Genomic DNA, 19172 nt, shown 5'->3' with positions numbered 1-19172 from the left:
GCAGCAGTTTTACAACAAGCTGCCTAGAAGAGACGCAGGTGTCACGAGGATGAAAGCTAGAAGCAGTTATGGCACAGAGAGCGAAGGACCATAGAAGGCACAATTACAGTCACAGAAAGCTAAAGCAATACTGCAAATCCTTCCGGAAATGGGAAGAGTTCGAACCTGAGCAGGGAGACCCCAATGGATTTCAAGTCCATCGCCTTAACCTCCCGGCCACGACTACGCCTAATGTTAGAAAGCAAGCCCCCTTGTCTGATGGCGCCCTGCACAGGCCAAGTTTCAGAAACAAAATCACGCAGAAAGATGAGGTGGTAAAAAATTTTCAACCTTCCCTTATACTCAACGGCAAAGGGTTGCCATGACCCGGATTCGAACCGGGGTTGCTGCGGCCACAACGCAGAGTATTAACCAATATACGATCACGATGTGCCACTGGCTCACACAAGAAAATCCCTGGAACCCGGATATAAGAAGCAGCAGCGTCGTGTTTGTCCATCGAAGAGTAATAAGTGCGAGGACCGTGAAAAATGCATGGATGCTTTGCCTCATGGCCTTCAGCAAACAGCGTAGTCAGCAGGATTCGAACCTGCGCGGGAAGACCCCAATGGATTTCAAGTCCATCACCTTAACCACTCGTCCACGACTACGGGAGTAGACCAATTTCTGCTCAGTTTGTGTCCAACACTGCTGCCTGACCTACTTGCAACCAACCCAGCTCAGTCAGCAAGCGGAGATTGCAAGCTAGCCCTGCAAGCGGGTAAAACAGCGGTCCCACTGAGGAGAAATCAGGCTGCCATGTCTCATCCTATGTAATGGGGTTTTTCAGTACTGGCCCTGGGGACCGACAACACTGCACAATTGGGAAGTCTGTCTTATTCTACTCACTCTGTGATCACTCTTTCCTAAAGAGCTGACCATCAGAATCAGGTTTGCCGAAAGAGGGAGATGCACTGATCCCTGGGAGCAGAAAGGAACATCGCTCTAGTACAGAGTCAGCAGAAGAGATGGACCGTAGTGATAGCAAGCTGAGGCCTACAAAAAGAAGACTGACCTTCGCCCAAACAGGGACTTGAATTAAGCAGACCAACTTCTGCCCTGTTGTGTGTCACATTGCTGCCTGACCTACTTGCAACCTAGCAAGCCGAGATTGTAAGCTAGCCCTGGAAGCGGGTAAAACAGCAGTCCCACTGAGGAGAAATAAGGCTGCTATGTCTCATCCTATGTAATGGGGTTTTTCAGTGCTGGGCCTGGGGACCGACAGCACTGCACAATTCGGAGGTCTGTCTTATTCTACTCACTCTGTGAGCTCGCTTTCCTAACGAGCTGACCATCAGAATCAGGTGTGCCAAACAAGGGAGGTGCACTGATACCGTGGAGTAGGAAGGAACACCGCTCCAGTACAGATTCAGAAGAAGAGATGGACCGTAGTGATAGCAAGGTGACTTCGCCAAAAGCAGACAGACTTTCGCCCGAACGGGGACTTGAACCCTGGACCCTCAGATTAATAGTCTGATTCTCTACCGACTGGGCTATCCCGGCTCTTGTGGAGCACTGGCTTCTCACCTTTTATAAAGCAGCAGTTTTACAACAAGCTGCCCAGAAGAGACGCAGGTGTCACGAGGATGAAAGCTAGAAGCAGTTATGGCACAGAGAGCGAAGGACCATAGAAGGCACAATTACCGTCACAGAAAGCTAAAGCAATACTGCAAATCCCTCCCGTAGTCGGTAGAGTTCGAACCTGCGCGGGGAGACCCCAATGGATTTCAAGTCCATCGCCTTAACCTCTCGGCCACGACTACGCCTAATGTTAGAAAGCAAGCCCCCTTGTCTGGTGGCGCCCTGCACAAGCCAAGCTTCAGAAACAAAATCACGCAGAAAGATGAGGTGGTAAAATTTTTTCAACCTTCCCGTATACTCAACAGCAAAGGATTGCCGCGACCCGGATACGAGCCGGGGTTGCTGCGGTCACAACGCAGAGTACTAACCACTATACGATCAAGGCGTGCCACTGGCTCACCCAAGACAACCCCTGGAGCCCGGATACAAAAAGCAGCAGCGGCGTGTTTGTCCATCGAAGAGGGACTGGACATTTCGCAAATAAGTGCGAGGACCGTGAAAAATGCATGGACGCTTTGCCTCATGGCCTTCAGCAAACAGCGTAGTCTGCAGAATTCGAACCTGCGCGGCGAGACCCCAATGGATTTCTAGTCCATCGCCTTAACCACTCGGCCACAACTACGGGAGTAGACCAATTTCTGCTCAGTTTGTGCCCAACACTGCTGCCTGACCTGCTTGCAACCAACCCAGCTCAGTCAGCAAGCGGAGATTGCAAGCTAGCCCTGCAAGCGGGTAAAACAGCTGTCCCACTGAGGAGAAATCAGGCTGCCATGTCTCATCCTATGTAATGGGGTTTTTCAGTACTGGCCCTGGGGACCGACAGCACTGCACAATTGGGAAGTCTGTCTTATTCTTCTCACTCTGTGAGCACTCTTTCTTAAACGGCTGACCATCAGAATCAGGTGTGCCTAACAAGGGAGATGCACTGATCCCCGGGAGCAGGAAGGAACATCGCTCTAGTACAGAGTCAGCAGAAGAGATGGACCGTAGTGATAGCAAGCTGAGGCCTACAAAAAGAAGACTGACCTTCGGCCAAACAGGGACTTGAATTAAGCAGACCACCTTCTGCCATGTTGTGTGTAACACTGCTGCCTGACCTACTTGCAACCTAGCAAGCCGAGATTCTAATCTAGCCCTGGAAGCGGCTAAAACAGCAGTCCCACTGAGGAGAAATCAGGCTGCCATGTCTCATCCTATGTAATGGGGTTTTTCAGTACTGGCCCTGGGGACCGACAGCACTGCACAAATGGGAGGTCTGTCTTATTCTACTCACTCCGTGAGCACTCTTTCCTAAAGGGCTGACCATCAGAATCATGTGTGCCGAACAAGGGAGATGCACTGACCCCCTGGAGAAGGAAGGAACATCGCTCTAATACAGAGTCAGCAGAAGAGATGGACCCGTAGTGATAGCAAGCTGAGGCCTCCAAAAAGTAGACTGACCGTCGCCCAAACAGGGACTTGAATTAAGCAGACCACCTTCTGCCCTGTTGTGTGTCACATTGCTGCCTGACCTACTTGCAACCTAGCAAGCCGAGATTGTAAGCTAGCCCTGGAAGCGGGTAAAACAGCAGTCCCACTGAGGAGAAATCAGGCTGCCATGTCTCATCCTATTGTAACCCTTCCTATCCTGCTCATAAGAGGATGTGCCCTAGGTTCGTTTCATATATACTCTCGTATGTGTGTGATATTCTGGATTAAATATATGGGTCACTAAAATGCCTTAAACTTAAACTTGGACTAAGACAAATACCTAAACTATGGTAAATAACTGAATAAATGTCACATTCTACTCAAACTCACAACAGAAACCTTGGTGTAAAAATAACAAGTTCTCACTTTAATTAAATAAAATAATTGTAAATAAAGACAGTATAAACTAAATGAAATGTCTGTGCCCTTAGGCTAAAATGCAAACACCAGTATACAATGACAGTTCAAAAAACAGTGTTTTCTTCAGGAATAAAATATTTCACACAATGTTTCACTTTTATAAAAATAATAAAAGCCGGCACCCCTTATTAGAAAAACAAACGTTGCAGGCCTGATTCGTGGCTCGGGATCGTTGGAACCCAAAAATTACAGGTTCATTGAATTATAACAAAAAAAAACAGATACCTTTTCCAAGCACAATGTTCCAGTCAGTTCACCTCAGTCCAGATGAGAATGGAAGCGCACACAGGTGTCCACACCGATATCCACACGATCTCTGATGATTATCCAACGTTGCCAGAGGAATTCTGAGCATCCCTGGTAGCTCAGAGCGCTATCTGGTTCACGTCCTCTCGTTTCCTGGTCGGGAACTGACGAACAGCTACATGGCTAGCTGCGTTAGCTAACAGCTGCATCCACACAGTCCGATCACGTTTCTCTTAGCCTTTTGCCCGTGCTTAGCCAGCACGGCAGCCTGCATGTAATCAACAGTAATAAACTTCGTGCTGAAATTAACTGTCGCTCACAACTATCACTTGTCACTTACAAGATTATCAGGCTGACCATCAAAAGTACAAGCTATCAGAAGTTCAGCATAACAAGCTGTTCAATGCACAAACTAACTGTTTAATCCACTTTTTTCTCACATGCGTCTCTCCTTCCATCCTTATCTCTTTCTGTGTTCGTCCCCCTCCCCTCACAGACGTAAGGTCACATGACAAAACAACCTGGTTTTAACAGAATTATTCTTCCTCTAAAATAAAATAATGTTTTCTTTTTTTGGCTTTTACATTATGAAATAAACTAACGTTCTCTTTTACAAACACAATTTAACATGAATTCGCCCACTTTTTAAACACAATGAAAACATCAGATTTTTAACCACCTCTTAACTTTATATTCTTTTAACATGTTTTTTTTAATCAACATGAACTATTTATTTAAATGTGTTTTAACATTTCAGCTGGGTTACACCCTCCCCCTTCTAATAGTCTGGTGTCCTCAACAGACAACAACAACTCAAACTCTACTTTAGGAGAAAGGTAAATATAACAACAGCTTATCTAAGTTTAATTCTTTCCAATCTTAATAACCACACCTCTGTGTATGATAGTGATTGGCTGATCTCTAGCTTTACCAGGCTCATCATAGGTTAGTCTTACTACTGGTTTGATGGGTCTTTTCGAGCGTGTTTCAGCTTTATTAATCAATGGCTCTGGTGTTTGACTAGCATCTACGCTAACATCTACGTCTGTAGACTTAAGAGCACTGTCATCTTGACTTTCATTTGGTTCAACTTCTGGCTCTTCAGAGCTCTCCTGTCCAGTCTCCTCCAGCTCATCATCAGTTTCAGGAGCAGCATCCGGACTGGGTCCCTCCTCCACCTTATCATCCTCTTCAGAGCTCTCTTCTGACAGAGGGGGATCTACATCCTCCTGCATGTCCTCTGAAAGGTGTGTAGTCGGTCTGGTCCTGGGAGTCTCTCTGAGCTTATAGCAAATCCTAGTAGGTCTGTAGTACTCCGAGTCGGAAGAAGAATCAGTGCTAAGTGGCTCGGGGAGGACAGTGTCAGGTAAGGTCAATGTCTGTTTTCTGGAAGTCTCAGTTCTTGTTCTTGCCCTGACACATGAGTCATGATCCACCTCTGCTTTTGGAAGTCTCACTAGCTGTCCTATTGGCAGAATGTGGTCTCTGTGAAGCGTTTTAACACTTCCCTTCCCATTCTCAGGCCTGAGCTTATATACAGGAAGATTTGGCATTTTTCCAACAACCAGGTAAGGCATAGGATTCCACCTTGTTTGCAGCTTATGTTTGCCTTTCAGCCCCAGGTTCCTGAGTAACACTCTGTCACCGACGTCTAAGGACTGGAAACTAACTCTTTTGTCGTAGGACTTCTTGTTCCTTTGATGAGATCTATAAGCCATTTCTGATGCCAGCCGATAAGCTTTTTTCAAGTCCTCTTTTAACTTTGCCACATAGCGGGAATGACTGTCTACTTTCCCATCCACACCCGTTCCAAAGCACAAGTCCACCCGAAGCTTGGCTTCCCGGCCAAACATTAAGTAATAAGGTGAATATCCTGTTGAATCACATTTAGTGTTGTTGTAGGCGTGGACCAAGTGTGGTACATGTTGGCTCCACTGACGCTTCTTGTCAGGTGTTAGCGTTCCTAACATAGAAAGCAAGGTCCTGTTGAACCTTTCAGGCTGCGGATCCCCCTGCGGGTGGTAGGGAGTAGTACGCGACTTACGAATCCCCATCATCTTTAACAGATCTTGGATCAATCTACTCTCAAAATCCCGCCCCTGATCAGAATGGATCCTAGTTGGTAGCCCATAATGCACAAAGAACTTGTCAACTAAGATCGTGGCCACTGTTTGAGCTTTCTGGTTCTTAGTGGGGAAAGCTTGTGCATAGCGTGTAAAGTGATCAGTTACGACCAATACACTGCTCATTCCTTTTGAGTCTACTTCCATGGAGAGGAAATCTATACACACAAGATCCATTGGTCCCCTGCTGGTAATCTGGTGTAAGGGAGCTGTTCTTTGATTAGGGGACTTGCGTGTAATACATTCTCCACAGTTTTTAATATACTGCTCAACATCTTTGCTATCTTTGGTCAGAAGAATCTCTGTCTCAGCAGGTCAGTTATTCTTTCGATTCCGAGATGTCCCAAATCATCATGTAGGGCCCTTAGAACAGTGTCTCGATACTTGGTCGGCAAAATGAGCTGATTGACGTTCTCCTCTGAAGGCAATTTAGACTGGCGATAGAGAAGACCAGCATTTAGAGTTAGTTTGTCTTTCTCTCCTTTCAGTTGGGAAAACTCTGGATCATTCTCAACATGTTCTGGCCATTTATGATGCTGGACAGCCTGTAGTGCAGATCCAATGACTGGATCTTCTTTTTGTGCATGTACTAGCTCATCTTTGGTTATGTGTTTCAAAGCCTCAAGCTCCATGTGCATGGGGAATGAATAGATGTTTGGAATGCATTCTGGGGGAGCTCCGAGCTGATCCACATAGCGGACTGAACCATCTGAGGAAGTAGGTAAGCTGACTCTTTGACAGATCGACTTCACCCCATCCTGTGATATGGTTTCCCAATCTAGGTGGGAATCATCATCCGGAAAATGTCGGGAAAGAAGATCGGCATCTATGTTTGTGCTTGCCTGGTCTGTACTGCACATCAAAGTCATAAGTCGATAAAGCAGCAAGCCATCTGTGTCCCACTGCATTCAGCTTAGCAGTTGAGAGCACATATGTCAAGGGATTATTGTCGGTCCGTACCGTAAACCGGGCTCCATACAGGTAATCCTGAAAACGATCCACAACAGCCCATTTGAGTGACAAAAACTCCAGCTGGTGAATTGGATAACGTTTCTCTGACTGACTCAGCTTTCTACTTGCAAAAGCCACTGGTCTCAAACCCTCTGAATGCTGCTGATAAAGAACTGCCCCAACTCCCTTTAAGCTGGCATCCACATGAAGGATGTATGGCTTCTCTGGGTCGGCAAATGGTAGCACCGGAGCATGTGTTAGACAGTAGATGATCCGATGGAAAGCATCGGTGCAGGACTGATCCCACCTTTGACCAAATATCTCAGACTCTTTCAGATAGCTCTTGGAGGGATCTTTGTTTTGCTTTTTACTCTTATGTGTCGGAGCATAGCCTTTGGTTAGCTCTGTTAAGGGTCTAACTATGGAAGCATAGTTGGCTATGAATCGCCTATAATACCCGCAAAACCCCAAAAAAGATCTCAGGGTCTTCAGGTCAGTCGGCTTGGGCCAGTTGGTAACTGCTTCGATCTTTGCAGGATCTGGTGAGATGCCTTCAGATGACACAATGTGCCCGAGGTACTTTACTTTTGGCTGGCAAAATTGACACTTATCCAGAGAAAGCTTCAGCCCAGCCTCTCCGAGTCTGTCGAGCACCTTAAGTAGCCTCTCCTCATGTTCTTCTAATGACTTCCCAAAGACGATAATGTCATCCAAGTAAACAAGAACCTGTAGAAGGTTCATGTCACCCACAGTCTTTTCCATTAGCCTTTGGAAAGTAGCTGGGGCTCCTGTTATTCCCTGGGGCATTCTCTCGAACTGGAAGAACCCCAGCGGGCAAATGAACGCCGTTTTTTCCTTGTCTTCTTCGGCCATAGGAATCTGGTAATATCCACTTCTCAAGTCCAACACAGAGAACCATTTGCTGCCAGACAAAGAGTCTAATGCATCATCGATGCAAGGGGTGGTGTACTGATCCGGTATTGTACGACTATTTAGTAACCTGTAGTCAATACACATACGTATGGAACCATTTTTCTTTCTGACGATGACTATTGGTGATGCGTAAGGGCTGCGAGACTCTTTGATGATGCCTGCATGCGTGAGCTCTTGAAGATGTTTCCTTACGTCATCAATGTCAGCAGGAGTCAAACGTCTGGACCGTTGCCGGAATGGTCGGGAATCAGACAGACGGATGGTGTGCTCTACCCCTTAAGCTTCTCCAACCTCCCATTCCTCCATGGAGAACACATGTGATCGTTGGGAAAGCTTCTGCCGGAGTCGCTCTTTCCATTCCTCTGTTACAGGGGAGTCTCCAAAGTTGATCAGGGTTTTGTCAAAGTCTGTTGCGGTTGTCTTTTGGAAAGAGACAGTAGTGACACTCTCAGTAAGATACATGTGCCCTATGACAGTGCCCTCTGGTATAACCGTCTCCCTAAGGGACTGATTTTGGACTAGCATCTGGAAGTTGTTAACATTTACTGCATTGCCAGGCACAACCATGGGCTGCAATAGCACACTAGCTGGAAGTGGTGCTGAAGGGGATGTGTCTACCATCAGGATCTCTTTATCAACTTTTTGCATAAACTCAACTTTACAGCTGACCTGTAAGTCTTGCCCAGGGGGAAGTGTAAGGGAACCTGGACCTTGCCATGTAACCCAACCACTATCATCATCATCGACGGTAGGTGAAACTAAAGTTGGGGGTTTAGGCATGTTTTTGCAATGAACTTTTATGCCAAGAGTTTTGGTGATGTCAAGACCCTTTTCACTGCAGCGCTTGACCAGATTTCTCACATGACAGGTATTTGTCCCTATTATGACTGGTGTCTGCTCTTCAGACCTAGGACTGGGGCAAATGAGAGCAAGAACTGTTACAACCTCACTGATTCCAGTAACATCTGAAGGGTATTCCAGATCTACCAAACTGTAGCCACGGTAAGGATAGCTGCTGTTGGATTCACTCAAACCCCAGATGGCCAGACCAGAAACAGGATGCACGGGGACATCTGCGAGGTGCTTTTTGTACCATGACTCAAAAATAATAGTGACCTGTGAGCCACTATCCATGAGAGCATTACAGGGATGTCCTTTTACTTTCAACTTTACCAAACTGGGGGGCCCGATCAAACCTTCTGGAATTACCGTTGTGACTGGCGTGTTTACAACACTTCTTTTTACATCACAGTCTACTTCAGAAGGTGTGGGGTCGGTAACAGGCTGGTTTTCTTTCACAATTTTTAGGGCTCGTATCAGCTTCCTTATGACTTTGTTTTGTTTTTCTGGGTTGTGGCACTTTGCAACAAAGTGACCATTCTCCCCACACTGGTAGCAAAACTGCTCATCGGAGGGTCTCGAGGGTCTGGTGGGGATTCGGTAACCAGCTTCCACCGCTGAGACAGAAGGGTTTCTGACAGAGGGCTCATATGTGTTCTCTTTCCTATGCAGCTTTTGCTGCAGTCTCTTGAATTGCTTCTTTAGAGCCACTAACCCGGAGTCTTGGCTTGGTTCACCTGAGAGTGAAGGGGTCACAGGCGAGGGATTGGAGAGTTCTGCTCTAGCTTCAGTAGGTTTGGGGGCCAGAGCAGCCACCATTGACTTGAGCTCTTTTACCTCAGCTTTTAAACTTTGGATCTCTGCCTGTTTAGCATCAGCTATGTGCTTTGAGCGCACTGGATTCACTGAATTGTTGAGTTTCATCCTGGATGTTTCATACTCCTCTTCATGACGAATTTCACACAGCAGTTGTAGAAAAGTTGGTGGGTTATCCTTCCTCTCCCTTAATCTTAACTGAATTAGCATAAAGTTTAGAGGCGACAGCGCCTTTCAGTAGTTGAGACAAATGGGCTTTGTCCTTGTTGCTGGGCAAAATGCCTTTTCTCTGAACAACTTTAGACAGAGACCGCTCCAGGCGTCTAAGGAAATCAGACAACTTCTCCCCTGGTTGCTGGTACATCTGTCGAAAAGCAAAATACAGATCATCTCCAGACTCAGCAGTTCCAAAGGCACTCTCCAAGGCCTCCAGATATTCAGCTGGACTTGAATCAGGATGAGAGTCTCTTACAGCCTTAACTACTTCTAGTGCTGGTCCTCTTAAACATTCCATCAGCCTGCGCCTTTTTTCTCTCTCCATGCATTCGCTCTCCTCCACCATGAGCCATGCCTGCTCAAGCCAGTGATCAAACTGCTCCTCCCCAGGTGGAACTGGCAGAAGTCCTGAGAAAATGCGTAGACGACGGTACCCACCTTCAGCAGGAGGTTTACTGGTTTTCTCCAACAGATCTCCCACCGCCTTTAAGATGGATTCAGTAGAGTTAGTGGGTGGTTGAGGGCTAGAGAGCAGGGCCTTAAGATCATCCATAGTCTTTCCCTCAGTCTCTAACAGCACTTTCAGTTTGGTACCAAACTCTTCAGGGGCTGGGTTGCTAGCTATGGTGACCAGGGGCCAAGTTTCTCCACTCTCAGGATACATCACTTCAGGGGGAATGCTTACAGTGGTGAGGTTCTCCTTAGTTTCACAGAGAACCATCAGGCTGCTCAAAGTAGTATCAAACATCCTGCCTCTGACACGCACACGTCCCAAGCACTTAATGGTTTGAACAACTTCTTCAATATGGGCTATTTCAACATCAGGTGGGACTATCACCATCAGTCCATGAGCCTCATCCAGCCCTTCTCCTCTGCACCACCTCTTCAGCTCAGAAATGAGCTGTGCTCTGTCTGCCATTTTGCTCTGTGGTTTAACAGATTTCTTTTTTTTTAATTATCTGCACTGACTGTTAAAACCCCAATACTAATCACAAATCACCCCAATCCCAGCGGTGCCTCCATTTTATGTAACCATTCCTATCCTGCTCATAAGAGGATGGGCCCTAGGTTTGTTTCATATATACTCTCGTATGTGTGTGATATTCTGGATTAAATATATGGGTCACTAAAATGCCTTAAACTTAAACTTGGACTAAGACAAATACCTAAACTATGGTAAATAACTGAATAAATGGCACATTCTACTCAAACTCACAACAGAAACCTTGGTGTAAAAATAACAAGTTTTCACTTTAATTAAATAAAATAATTGTAAACAAAGACAGTATAAACTAAATGAAATGTCTGTGCCCTTAGGCTAAAATGCAAACACCAGTATACAATGACCAGTATACAGTATACAATTAAAAAAACAGTGTTTTCTTAAGGAATAAAATATTTCACACAATGTTTCACTTTTATAAAAATAATAAAAGCCGGCACCCCTTATTAGAAAAACAAACGTTGCAGGCCTGAGTCGTGGCTCGGGATCGTTGGAACCCAAAAATTACAGGTTCATTGAGTTAAAACAAAAAGAAACAGATACCTTTTCCAAGCACAATGGTCCAGTCAGTTCACCTCAGTCCAGATGAGAATGGAAGTTCACACAGGTGTCCACACCGATATCCACACGATCTCTGATGATTATCCAACGTTGCCAGAGGAACTCTGAGCATCCCTGATAGCTCAGAGCGCTATCTGGTTCACGTCCTCTCGTTTCCTGGTCGGGAACTGATGAACAGCTACATGGCTAGCTGCGTTAGCTAACAGCTGCATCCACACAGTCCGATCACGTTTCTCTTAGCCTTTAGCCCGTGCTTAGCCAGCACGGAAGTCTGCATGTAATCAACAGTAATAAACTTTGTGCTGAAATTAACTGTCGCTCACAACTATCACTTGTCACTTACAAGATTATCAGGCTGACCATCAAAAGTACAAGCTATCAGAAGTTCAGCATAACAAGCTGTTCAATGCACAAACGAACTGTTTAATCCACTTTTTTTCTCACATGCGTCTCTCCTTCCATCCTTATCTCTCTCTGTGTTCGTCCCCCTCCCCTCACAGACGTAAGGTCACATGACAAAACAACCTGGGTTTAACAGAATTATTCTTCCTCTAAAAGAAAATCATTTTTTTCTTTTTTTGGCTTTTACATTATGAAATAAACTAACGTTCTCTTTTACAAACACAATTTAACATGAATCCGCCCACTTTTTAAACACAATGAAAACATCAGATTTTTAACCACCTCTTAACTTTATATTCTTTTAACATGTTTTTTTAATCAGCATGAACTATTTATTTAAATGTGTTTTGACATTTCAGCTGGGTTACACCATGTAATGGGGTTTTTCAGTGCTGGGCCTGGGGACCGACAGCACTGCACAATTCGGAGGTCTGTCTTATTCTACTCACTCTGTGAGCGCGCTGTCCTAACGAGCTGACCATCAGAATCAGGTGTGCCAAACAAGGGAGGTGCACTGATACCCTGGAGCAGGAAGGAACACCGCTCCAGTACAGATTCAGAAGAAGAGATGGAACGTAGTGATAGCAAGCTGAGGCCTACAAAAAGAAGACTGACCGTCGCCCAAACAGGGACTTGAATTAAGCAGACCACCTTCTGCCATGTTGTGTGTAACACTGCTGTCTGACCTACTTGCAACCTAGCAAGCCGAGATTGTAAGCTAGCCCTGGAAGCGGGTAAAACAGCGGTCCCACTGAGGAGAAATCAGGCTGCCATGTCTCATCCTATGTAATGGGGTTTTTCAGTACTGGCCCTGGGGACCGACAGCACTGCACAATTGGGAAGTCTGTCTTATTCTACTCACTCTGTGAGCACTCTTTCCTAAAGGGCTGACCATCAGAATCAGGTGTGCCGAACAAGGGAGATGCACTGATCCCCGGGAGCAGGAAGGAACATCGCTCTAGTACAGAGTCAGCAGAAGAGATGGACCGTAGTGATAGCAAGGTGACTCCACCAAAAGCAGAGAGACCTTAGCCCAAACAGGGACTTGAACCCTGGACCCTCAGATTAAAAGTCTGATGCTCCACCGCCTGAGCTATCCAGGCTCTTGTGGAGCACTGGCTTCTCACCTTTTATAAAGCATCAGTTTTACAACAAGCTGCCCAAAATAGACGATGGTGTCACGAGGATGAAAGCTAGAAGCAGTTATGGCACAGAGAGCGAAGGACCATTGAAGGCACAATTACCGTCACAGAAAGCTAAAGCAATACTGCAAAGCCCTCCCGTAGTCGGCAGGGTTCGAACCTGCGCGGGGAGACCCCAATGGATTTCAAGTCCATCGCCTTAACCTCTCGGCCACGACTACGCCTAATGTTAGAAAGCAAGCCCCCTTGTGTGGTGGCGCCCTGCACAGGCCAAGCTTCAGAAACAAAATCACGCAGAAAGATGAGGTGGTAAAAATTTTTTAACCTTCCTGTAAACTCAACGGCAAAGGGGGTCCGTGACCCGGATTCGAACCAGGGTTGCTGCGGCCACAACGCAGAGTACTAACCACTATACGATCACGGCGTGCCACTGGCTCACCCCGGGTTCGAACCTGCGCGGGAAGACCCCAAAGGATTTCAAGTCTATTGCCTTAACCTCTTGGCCACGACTACGCCTAATGTTAGAAAGCAAGCCCCCTTGTCTGGTGGCGCCCGGCACAGGCCAAGCTTCAGAAACAAAATCACGCAGAAAGATGAGGTGGTAAAAAAATTTCATCCTTCCCGTATACTCAACGGCAAAGGGTTGCCGTGACCCAGATTCGAACCGGGGTTGCTGCGGCCACAACGCAGAGTACTAACCACTATACGATCACGGCGTGCCACTGGCTCACCCAGGACAACCCCTGGAACCCGAATACAAGAAACAGCAGCGGCGTGTTTGTCCATCGAAGAGGGACTGGACATTTCGCAAATAAGTGCGAGGACCGTGAAAAATGCATGGACGCTTTGCCTCATGGCCTTCAGCAAACAGCGCAGTCAGCAGGATTCGAACCTGCGCGGGGAGACCCCAATGGATTTTGAGTCCATCGCCTTAACCACTCGGTGACAACTACGGGAGTAGACCAATTTCTGCTCAGTTTGTGTCCAACACTGCTGCCTGACCTTCTTGCAACCAACCCAGCTCAGTCAGCAAGTGGAGATTGCAAGCTAGCCCTGCAAGCGGCTAAAACAGCAGTCCCACTGAGGAGAAATCAGGCTGCCTTGTCTTATCCTATGTAATGGGGTTTTTCAGTACTGGCCCTGGGGACCGACAGCACTGCACAAATGGGAGGTCTGTCTTATTCTACTCACTCCGTGAGCACTCTTTCCTAAAGGGCTGACCATCAGAATCATGTGTGCCGATCAAGGGAGATGTACTGACCCCCTGGAGAAGGAAGGAACATCGCTCTAATACAGAGTCAGCAGAAGAGATGGACCCGTAGTGATAGCAAGCTGAGGCCTCCAAAAAGTAGACTGACCTTCGCCCAAACAGGGACTTGAATTAAGCAGACCACCTTCTGCCCTGTTGTGTGTCACATTGCTGCCTGACCTACTTGCAACCTAGCAAGCCGAGATTGTAAGCTAGCCCTGGAAGTGGGTAAAACAGCAGTCCCACTGAGGAGAAATCAGGCTGCCATGTCTCATCCTATGTAATGGGGGTTTTTCAGTGCTGGGCCTGGGGACCGACAGCACTGCACAATTTGGAGGACTGTCTTATTCTACTCACTCTGTGAGCGCGCTTTCCTAACGAGCTGACCATCAGAATCAGGTGTGCCAAACAAGGGAGGTGCACTGATACCCTGGAGCAGGAAGGAACACCGCTCCAGTACAGATTCAGAAGAAGAGATGGACCGTAGTGATAGCAAGGTGACTCCGCCAAAAGCAGAAAGACCTTCGCCCGAACAGGGACTTGAACCCTGGACCCTCAGATTAAAAGTCTGATGCTCTACCGACTGAGCTATCCGGGCTCTTGTGGAGCACTGGCTTCTCACCTTTTATAAAGCAGCAATTTTACAACAAGCTGCCCAGAAGAGACGCAGGTGTCACGAGGATGAAAGCTAGAAGCAGTTATGGCACAGAGAGCGAAGGACCATAGATGGCACAATTACCGTCACAGAAAGCTAAAGTAATACTGCAAATCCTTCCGGAAATGGGAAGAGTTCGAACCTGCGCAGGGAGACCCCAATGGATTTCAAGTCCATCGTCTTAACCTCTCGTCCACAACTACGCCTAATGTTAGAAAGCAAGCCCCCTTGTCTGGTGGCGCCCTGCACAGGCCAAGCTTCAGAAACAAAATCACGCAGAAAGATGAGGTGGTAAAAAATTTTCAACCTTCCCGTATACTCAACGGCAAAGGGTTGCCGTGACCCGGATTCGAACCGGGGTTGCTGCGGCCACAACGCAGAGTACTAACCACTATACGATCACAGCGTGCCACTGGCTCACCCAAGACAACCCCTGGAGCCCGGATACAAGAAGCAGCAGCGGCGTGTTTGTCCATCGAAGAGGGACTGGACATTTCGCAAATAAGTGCGAGCACGATGAAAAATGCATGGATGCTTTGCCTCATGGCCTTCAGGAAACAGCGTAGTCGGCAGGATTCGAACCTGCGCGGGGAGACCCCAATGGATTTCTAGTCCATCGCCTTAACTACTCGGCCACGACTATGGCAGTAGACCAATTTCTGCTCAGTTTGTGTCCAACACTGCTGCCTGACCTACTTGCAACCAACCCAGCTCAGTCAGCAAGCGGAGATTGCAAGCTAGCCCTGCAAGCGGCTAAAACAGCAGTCCCACTGAGGAGAAATCAGGCTGCCATGTCTCATCCTATGTAATGGGGTTTTTCAGTACTGGCCCTGGGGACCGACAGCACTGCACAAATGGGAGGTCTTTCTTATTCTACTCACTCCGGGAGCACTCTTTCCTAAAGGGCTGACCATCAGAATCATGTGTGCCGAACAAGGGAGATGCACTGATCCCCGGGAGAAGGAAGGAACATCGCTCTAATACAGAGTCAGCAGAAGAGATGGACCCGTAGTGATAGCAAGCTGAGCCCTCCAAAAAGTAGACTGACCTTCGCCCAAACAGGGACTTGAATTAAGCAGACTACCTTCTGCCCTGTTGTGTGTCACATTGCTGCCTGACCTACTTGCAACCTAGCAAGCCGAGATTGTAAGCTAGCACTGGAAGCGGGTAAAACAGCAGTCCCACTGAGGAGAAATCAGGCTGCCATGTCTAATCCTATGTAATGGGGTTTTTCAGTGCTGGGCCTGGGGACCGACAGCACTGCACAAATCGGAGGTCTGTCTTATTCTACTGACTCTGTGAGCGCGCTTTCCTAACGAGCTGACCATCAGAATCAGGTGTGCCAAACAAGGGAGGTGCACTGATACCCTGGAGCAGGAAGGAACACCGCTCCAGTACAGATTCAGAAGAAGAGATGGACCATAGTGATAGCAAGGTGACTCCGCCAAAAGCTGACAGACCTTCGCCCGAACAGGGACTTGGACCCTGGACCCTCAGATTAAAAGTCTGATACTCTACCGACTGAGCTATCCGGGCTCTTGTGGAGCACTGGCTTCTCACCTTTTATAAAGCAGCAATTTTACAACAAGCTGCCCAGAAGAGACGCAGGTGTCACGAGGTTGAAAGCTAGAAGCAGTTATGGCACAGAGAGCGAAGGACCATAGATGGCACAATTACCGTCACAGAAAGCTAAAGCAATACTGCAAATCCCTCCCGTAGTCGGCAGAGTTCGAACCTGCGCAGGGAGACCCCAATGGATTTCAAGTCCATCGCCTTAACCTCTCGGCCACGACTACGCAAGCCCCCTTGTCTGATGGCGCCCTGCACAGGCCAAGCTTCAGAAACAAAATCACGCAGAAAGATGAGGTGGTAAAAAATTTTCAACCTTCCTGTATACTCAACGGCAAAGGGTTGCCGTGACCTGGATTCAAACCAGGGTTGCTGCAGCCACAACGCAGAGTACTGACCACTATACGATCACGGCGTGCCACTGGCTCACCCAAGACAACCCCTGGAGCCCGGATACAAGAAGCAGCAGCGGTGTGTTTGTCCATCGATGAGGGACTGGACATTTCGCAAATAAGTGCGAGGACCGTGAAAAATGCATGGATGCTTTGCCTCATGGCCTTCAGCAAACAGCGTAGTCAGCAGGATTCGAACCTACGCAGGGAGACCCCAATGGATTTCAAGTGCATCGCCTTAACCACTTGGCCACGACTACGGGAGTAGACCAATTACTGCTCAGTTTGTGTCCAACACTGCTGCCTTACCTACTTGCAACCAACCCAGCTCAGTCAGCAAGCGGAGATTGCAAGCTAGCCCTGCAAGCGGGTAAAACAGCGGTCCCACTGAGGAGAAATCAGGCTGCCATGTCTCATCCTATGTAATGGGGTTTTTCAGTACTGGCCTTGGGGACCGACAGCACTGCACAATTGGGAAGTCTGTCTTATTCTACTCACTCTGTGAGCACTCTTTCCTAAAGGGCTGACCATCAGAATCAAGTGTGCCGAACAAGGGAGATGCACTGATCCCCGGGAGCAGAAAGGAACATCGCTCTAGTACAGAGTCAGCAGAAGAGATGGACCGTAGTGATAGCAAGCTGAGGCCTACAAAAAGAAGACTGACCTACGCCCAAACAGGGACTTGAATTAAGCAGACCACCTTCTGCCATGTTGTGTGTAACACTGGTGCCTGACCTAATTGCAACCTAGCAAGCTGAGATTGTAAGTTAGCCCTGGAAGCGGCTAAAACAGCAGTCCCACTGAGGAGAAATCAGGCTGCCATGTCTCATCCTATGTAATGGGGTTTTTCAGTGCTGGGCCTGGGGACCGACAGCACTGCACAATTCGGAGGTCTGTCTTATTCTACTCACTCTGTGAGCGCGCTTTCCTAACGAGCTGACCATCAGAATCAGGTGTGCCAAACAAGGGAGGTGCACTGATACCCTGGAGCAGGAAGGAACACCGCTCCAGTACAGATTCAGAAGAAGAGATGGACCGTAGTGATAGCAAGGTGACTCCGCCAAAAGCAGACAGACCTTCACCCGAACAGGGATTTGAACCCTGGACCCTCAGATTAAAAGTCTGATGCTCTACCGACTGAGCTATCCGGGCTCCTGTGGAGCACTGGCTTCTCACCTTTTATAAAGCAGCAATTTTACAACAAGCTGGCCAGAAGAGACGCAGGTGTCACGAGGATGAAAGCTAGAAGCAGTTATGGCACAGAGAGCGAAAGACCATAGATGGCACAATTACAGTCACAGAAAGCTAAAGCAATACTGCAAATCCTTCCGGAAATGGGAAGAGTTCGAACCTGCGCAGGGAGACCCCAATGAATTTCAAGTCCATCGCCTTAACCTCTCGGCCACGACTACGCCTAATGTTAGAAAGCAAGCCCCCTTGTCTGATGGCGCCCTGCACAGGCCAAGCTTCAGAAAAAAAATCACGCAGAAAGATGAGGTGGTAAAAAATTTTCAACCTTCCCGTATACTCAACGGCAAAGGGTTGCCGTGACTCGGATTCGAACCAGGGTTGCTGCGGCCTCAGCGCAGAGTACTAACCAATATACGATCACGGCGTGCCACTGGCTCACCCAAGACAACCCCTGGAGCCCAGATACAAGAAGCAGCAGCGGCGTGTTTGTCCATCGATGAGAGGACTGGACATTTCGCAAATAAGTGCGAGGACCGTGAAAAATGCATGGATGCTTTGCCTCATGGCCTTCAGCAAACAGCGTAGTCAGCAGGATTCGAACCTGCGCGGGGAGACCCCAATGGATTTCAAGTCCATCACCTTAACCACTTGGCCACGACTACGGGAGTAGACCAACTTCTGCTCAGTTTGTGTCCAACACTGCTGCCTGACCTACTTGCAACCAACCCAGCTCAGTCAGCAAGCGGAGATTGCAAGCTAGCCCTGCAAGCGGCTAAAACAGCGATCCCACTGAGGAGAAATCAGGCTGCCATGTCTCATCCTATGTAATGGGGTTTTTCAGTCCTGGCCCTGGGGACCGACAACACTGCACAATTGGGAAGTCTCAGAATCAGGTGTGCCGAACAAGGGAGATGCACTGATCCCCGGGAGCAGGAAGGAACATCGCTCTAGTACAAAGTCAGCAGAAGAGATGGACCGTAGTGATAGCAAGCTGAGGCCTACAAAAAGAAGACTGACCTTCGCCCAAACAGGGACTTGAATTAAGCAGACCACCTTCTGCCATGTTGTGTGTAACACTGCTGCCTGACCTACTTGCAACCTAGCAAGCCGAGATTGTAAGCTAGCCCTGGAAGCGGCTAAAACAGCAGTCCCACTAAGGAGAAATCAGGCTGCCATGTCTCATCCTATGTAATGGGGTTTTTCAGTACTGTTCCTGGGGACCGACAGCACTGCACAAATGGGAGGTCTTTCTTATTCTACTCAATCCGTGAGCACTCTTTCCTAAAGGGCTGACCATCAGAATCATGTGTGCCGAACAAGGGAGATGCACTGATCCCCGGGAGAAGGAAGGAACATCGCTCTAATACAGAGTC

General features: G+C 47.8%; 1 protein-coding gene and 11 non-coding genes across 12 annotated transcripts; all 12 read right to left on the bottom strand.

Moving 5' to 3' along the window:
• Positions 1–568: 568 nt before the first annotated feature.
• Positions 569–650, bottom strand: trnas-uga (transfer RNA serine (anticodon UGA)). Its single transcript has one exon. It is a non-coding gene; the product is annotated as a tRNA-Ser (tRNA).
• Positions 651–1469: 819 nt separating this feature from the next.
• Positions 1470–1542, bottom strand: trnan-auu (transfer RNA asparagine (anticodon AUU)). Its single transcript has one exon. It is a non-coding gene; the product is annotated as a tRNA-Asn (tRNA).
• An 8049-nt stretch (positions 1543–9591) lies between these two features.
• On the bottom strand, positions 9592–10554 carry LOC132091998 (paraneoplastic antigen Ma1 homolog). Its single transcript, XM_059498044.1, has one exon. The coding sequence runs from the start codon at positions 10552–10554 to the stop codon at positions 9592–9594; it is 963 nt and encodes a 320-aa protein (XP_059354027.1).
• A 2328-nt stretch (positions 10555–12882) lies between these two features.
• Positions 12883–12964, bottom strand: trnas-uga (transfer RNA serine (anticodon UGA)). The gene has a single exon. It is a non-coding gene; the product is annotated as a tRNA-Ser (tRNA).
• Positions 12965–13614: 650 nt separating this feature from the next.
• trnal-caa (transfer RNA leucine (anticodon CAA)) lies at positions 13615–13696 on the bottom strand. The gene has a single exon. It is a non-coding gene; the product is annotated as a tRNA-Leu (tRNA).
• Positions 13697–14517: 821 nt separating this feature from the next.
• On the bottom strand, positions 14518–14590 carry trnak-uuu (transfer RNA lysine (anticodon UUU)). The gene has a single exon. It is a non-coding gene; the product is annotated as a tRNA-Lys (tRNA).
• A 391-nt stretch (positions 14591–14981) lies between these two features.
• trnah-gug (transfer RNA histidin (anticodon GUG)) lies at positions 14982–15053 on the bottom strand. The gene has a single exon. It is a non-coding gene; the product is annotated as a tRNA-His (tRNA).
• Positions 15054–15208: 155 nt separating this feature from the next.
• trnas-aga (transfer RNA serine (anticodon AGA)) lies at positions 15209–15290 on the bottom strand. The gene has a single exon. It is a non-coding gene; the product is annotated as a tRNA-Ser (tRNA).
• An 820-nt stretch (positions 15291–16110) lies between these two features.
• Positions 16111–16183, bottom strand: trnak-uuu (transfer RNA lysine (anticodon UUU)). Its single transcript has one exon. It is a non-coding gene; the product is annotated as a tRNA-Lys (tRNA).
• Positions 16184–16361: 178 nt separating this feature from the next.
• Positions 16362–16443, bottom strand: trnas-uga (transfer RNA serine (anticodon UGA)). Its single transcript has one exon. It is a non-coding gene; the product is annotated as a tRNA-Ser (tRNA).
• Positions 16444–17687: 1244 nt separating this feature from the next.
• Positions 17688–17760, bottom strand: trnak-uuu (transfer RNA lysine (anticodon UUU)). Its single transcript has one exon. It is a non-coding gene; the product is annotated as a tRNA-Lys (tRNA).
• Positions 17761–18379: 619 nt separating this feature from the next.
• Positions 18380–18461, bottom strand: trnas-uga (transfer RNA serine (anticodon UGA)). Its single transcript has one exon. It is a non-coding gene; the product is annotated as a tRNA-Ser (tRNA).
• Positions 18462–19172: the final 711 nt, after the last annotated feature.

This window comes from Carassius carassius, chromosome 18, assembly GCF_963082965.1.
Source record: "Carassius carassius chromosome 18, fCarCar2.1, whole genome shotgun sequence".
In the NCBI taxonomy this organism is placed as follows: Eukaryota; Metazoa; Chordata; class Actinopteri; order Cypriniformes; family Cyprinidae; genus Carassius; species Carassius carassius.
The sequence above is the reverse complement of the archived record's forward strand: the minus strand, read 5'-3'. Positions and strand labels throughout refer to the sequence as shown.

Coding starts and splice junctions, on each gene's coding strand:
- LOC132091998 (XM_059498044.1), bottom strand. CDS start 10,554: ATGGCAGACAGAGCACAGCTCATTTCTGAGCTGAAGAGGTGGTGCAGA.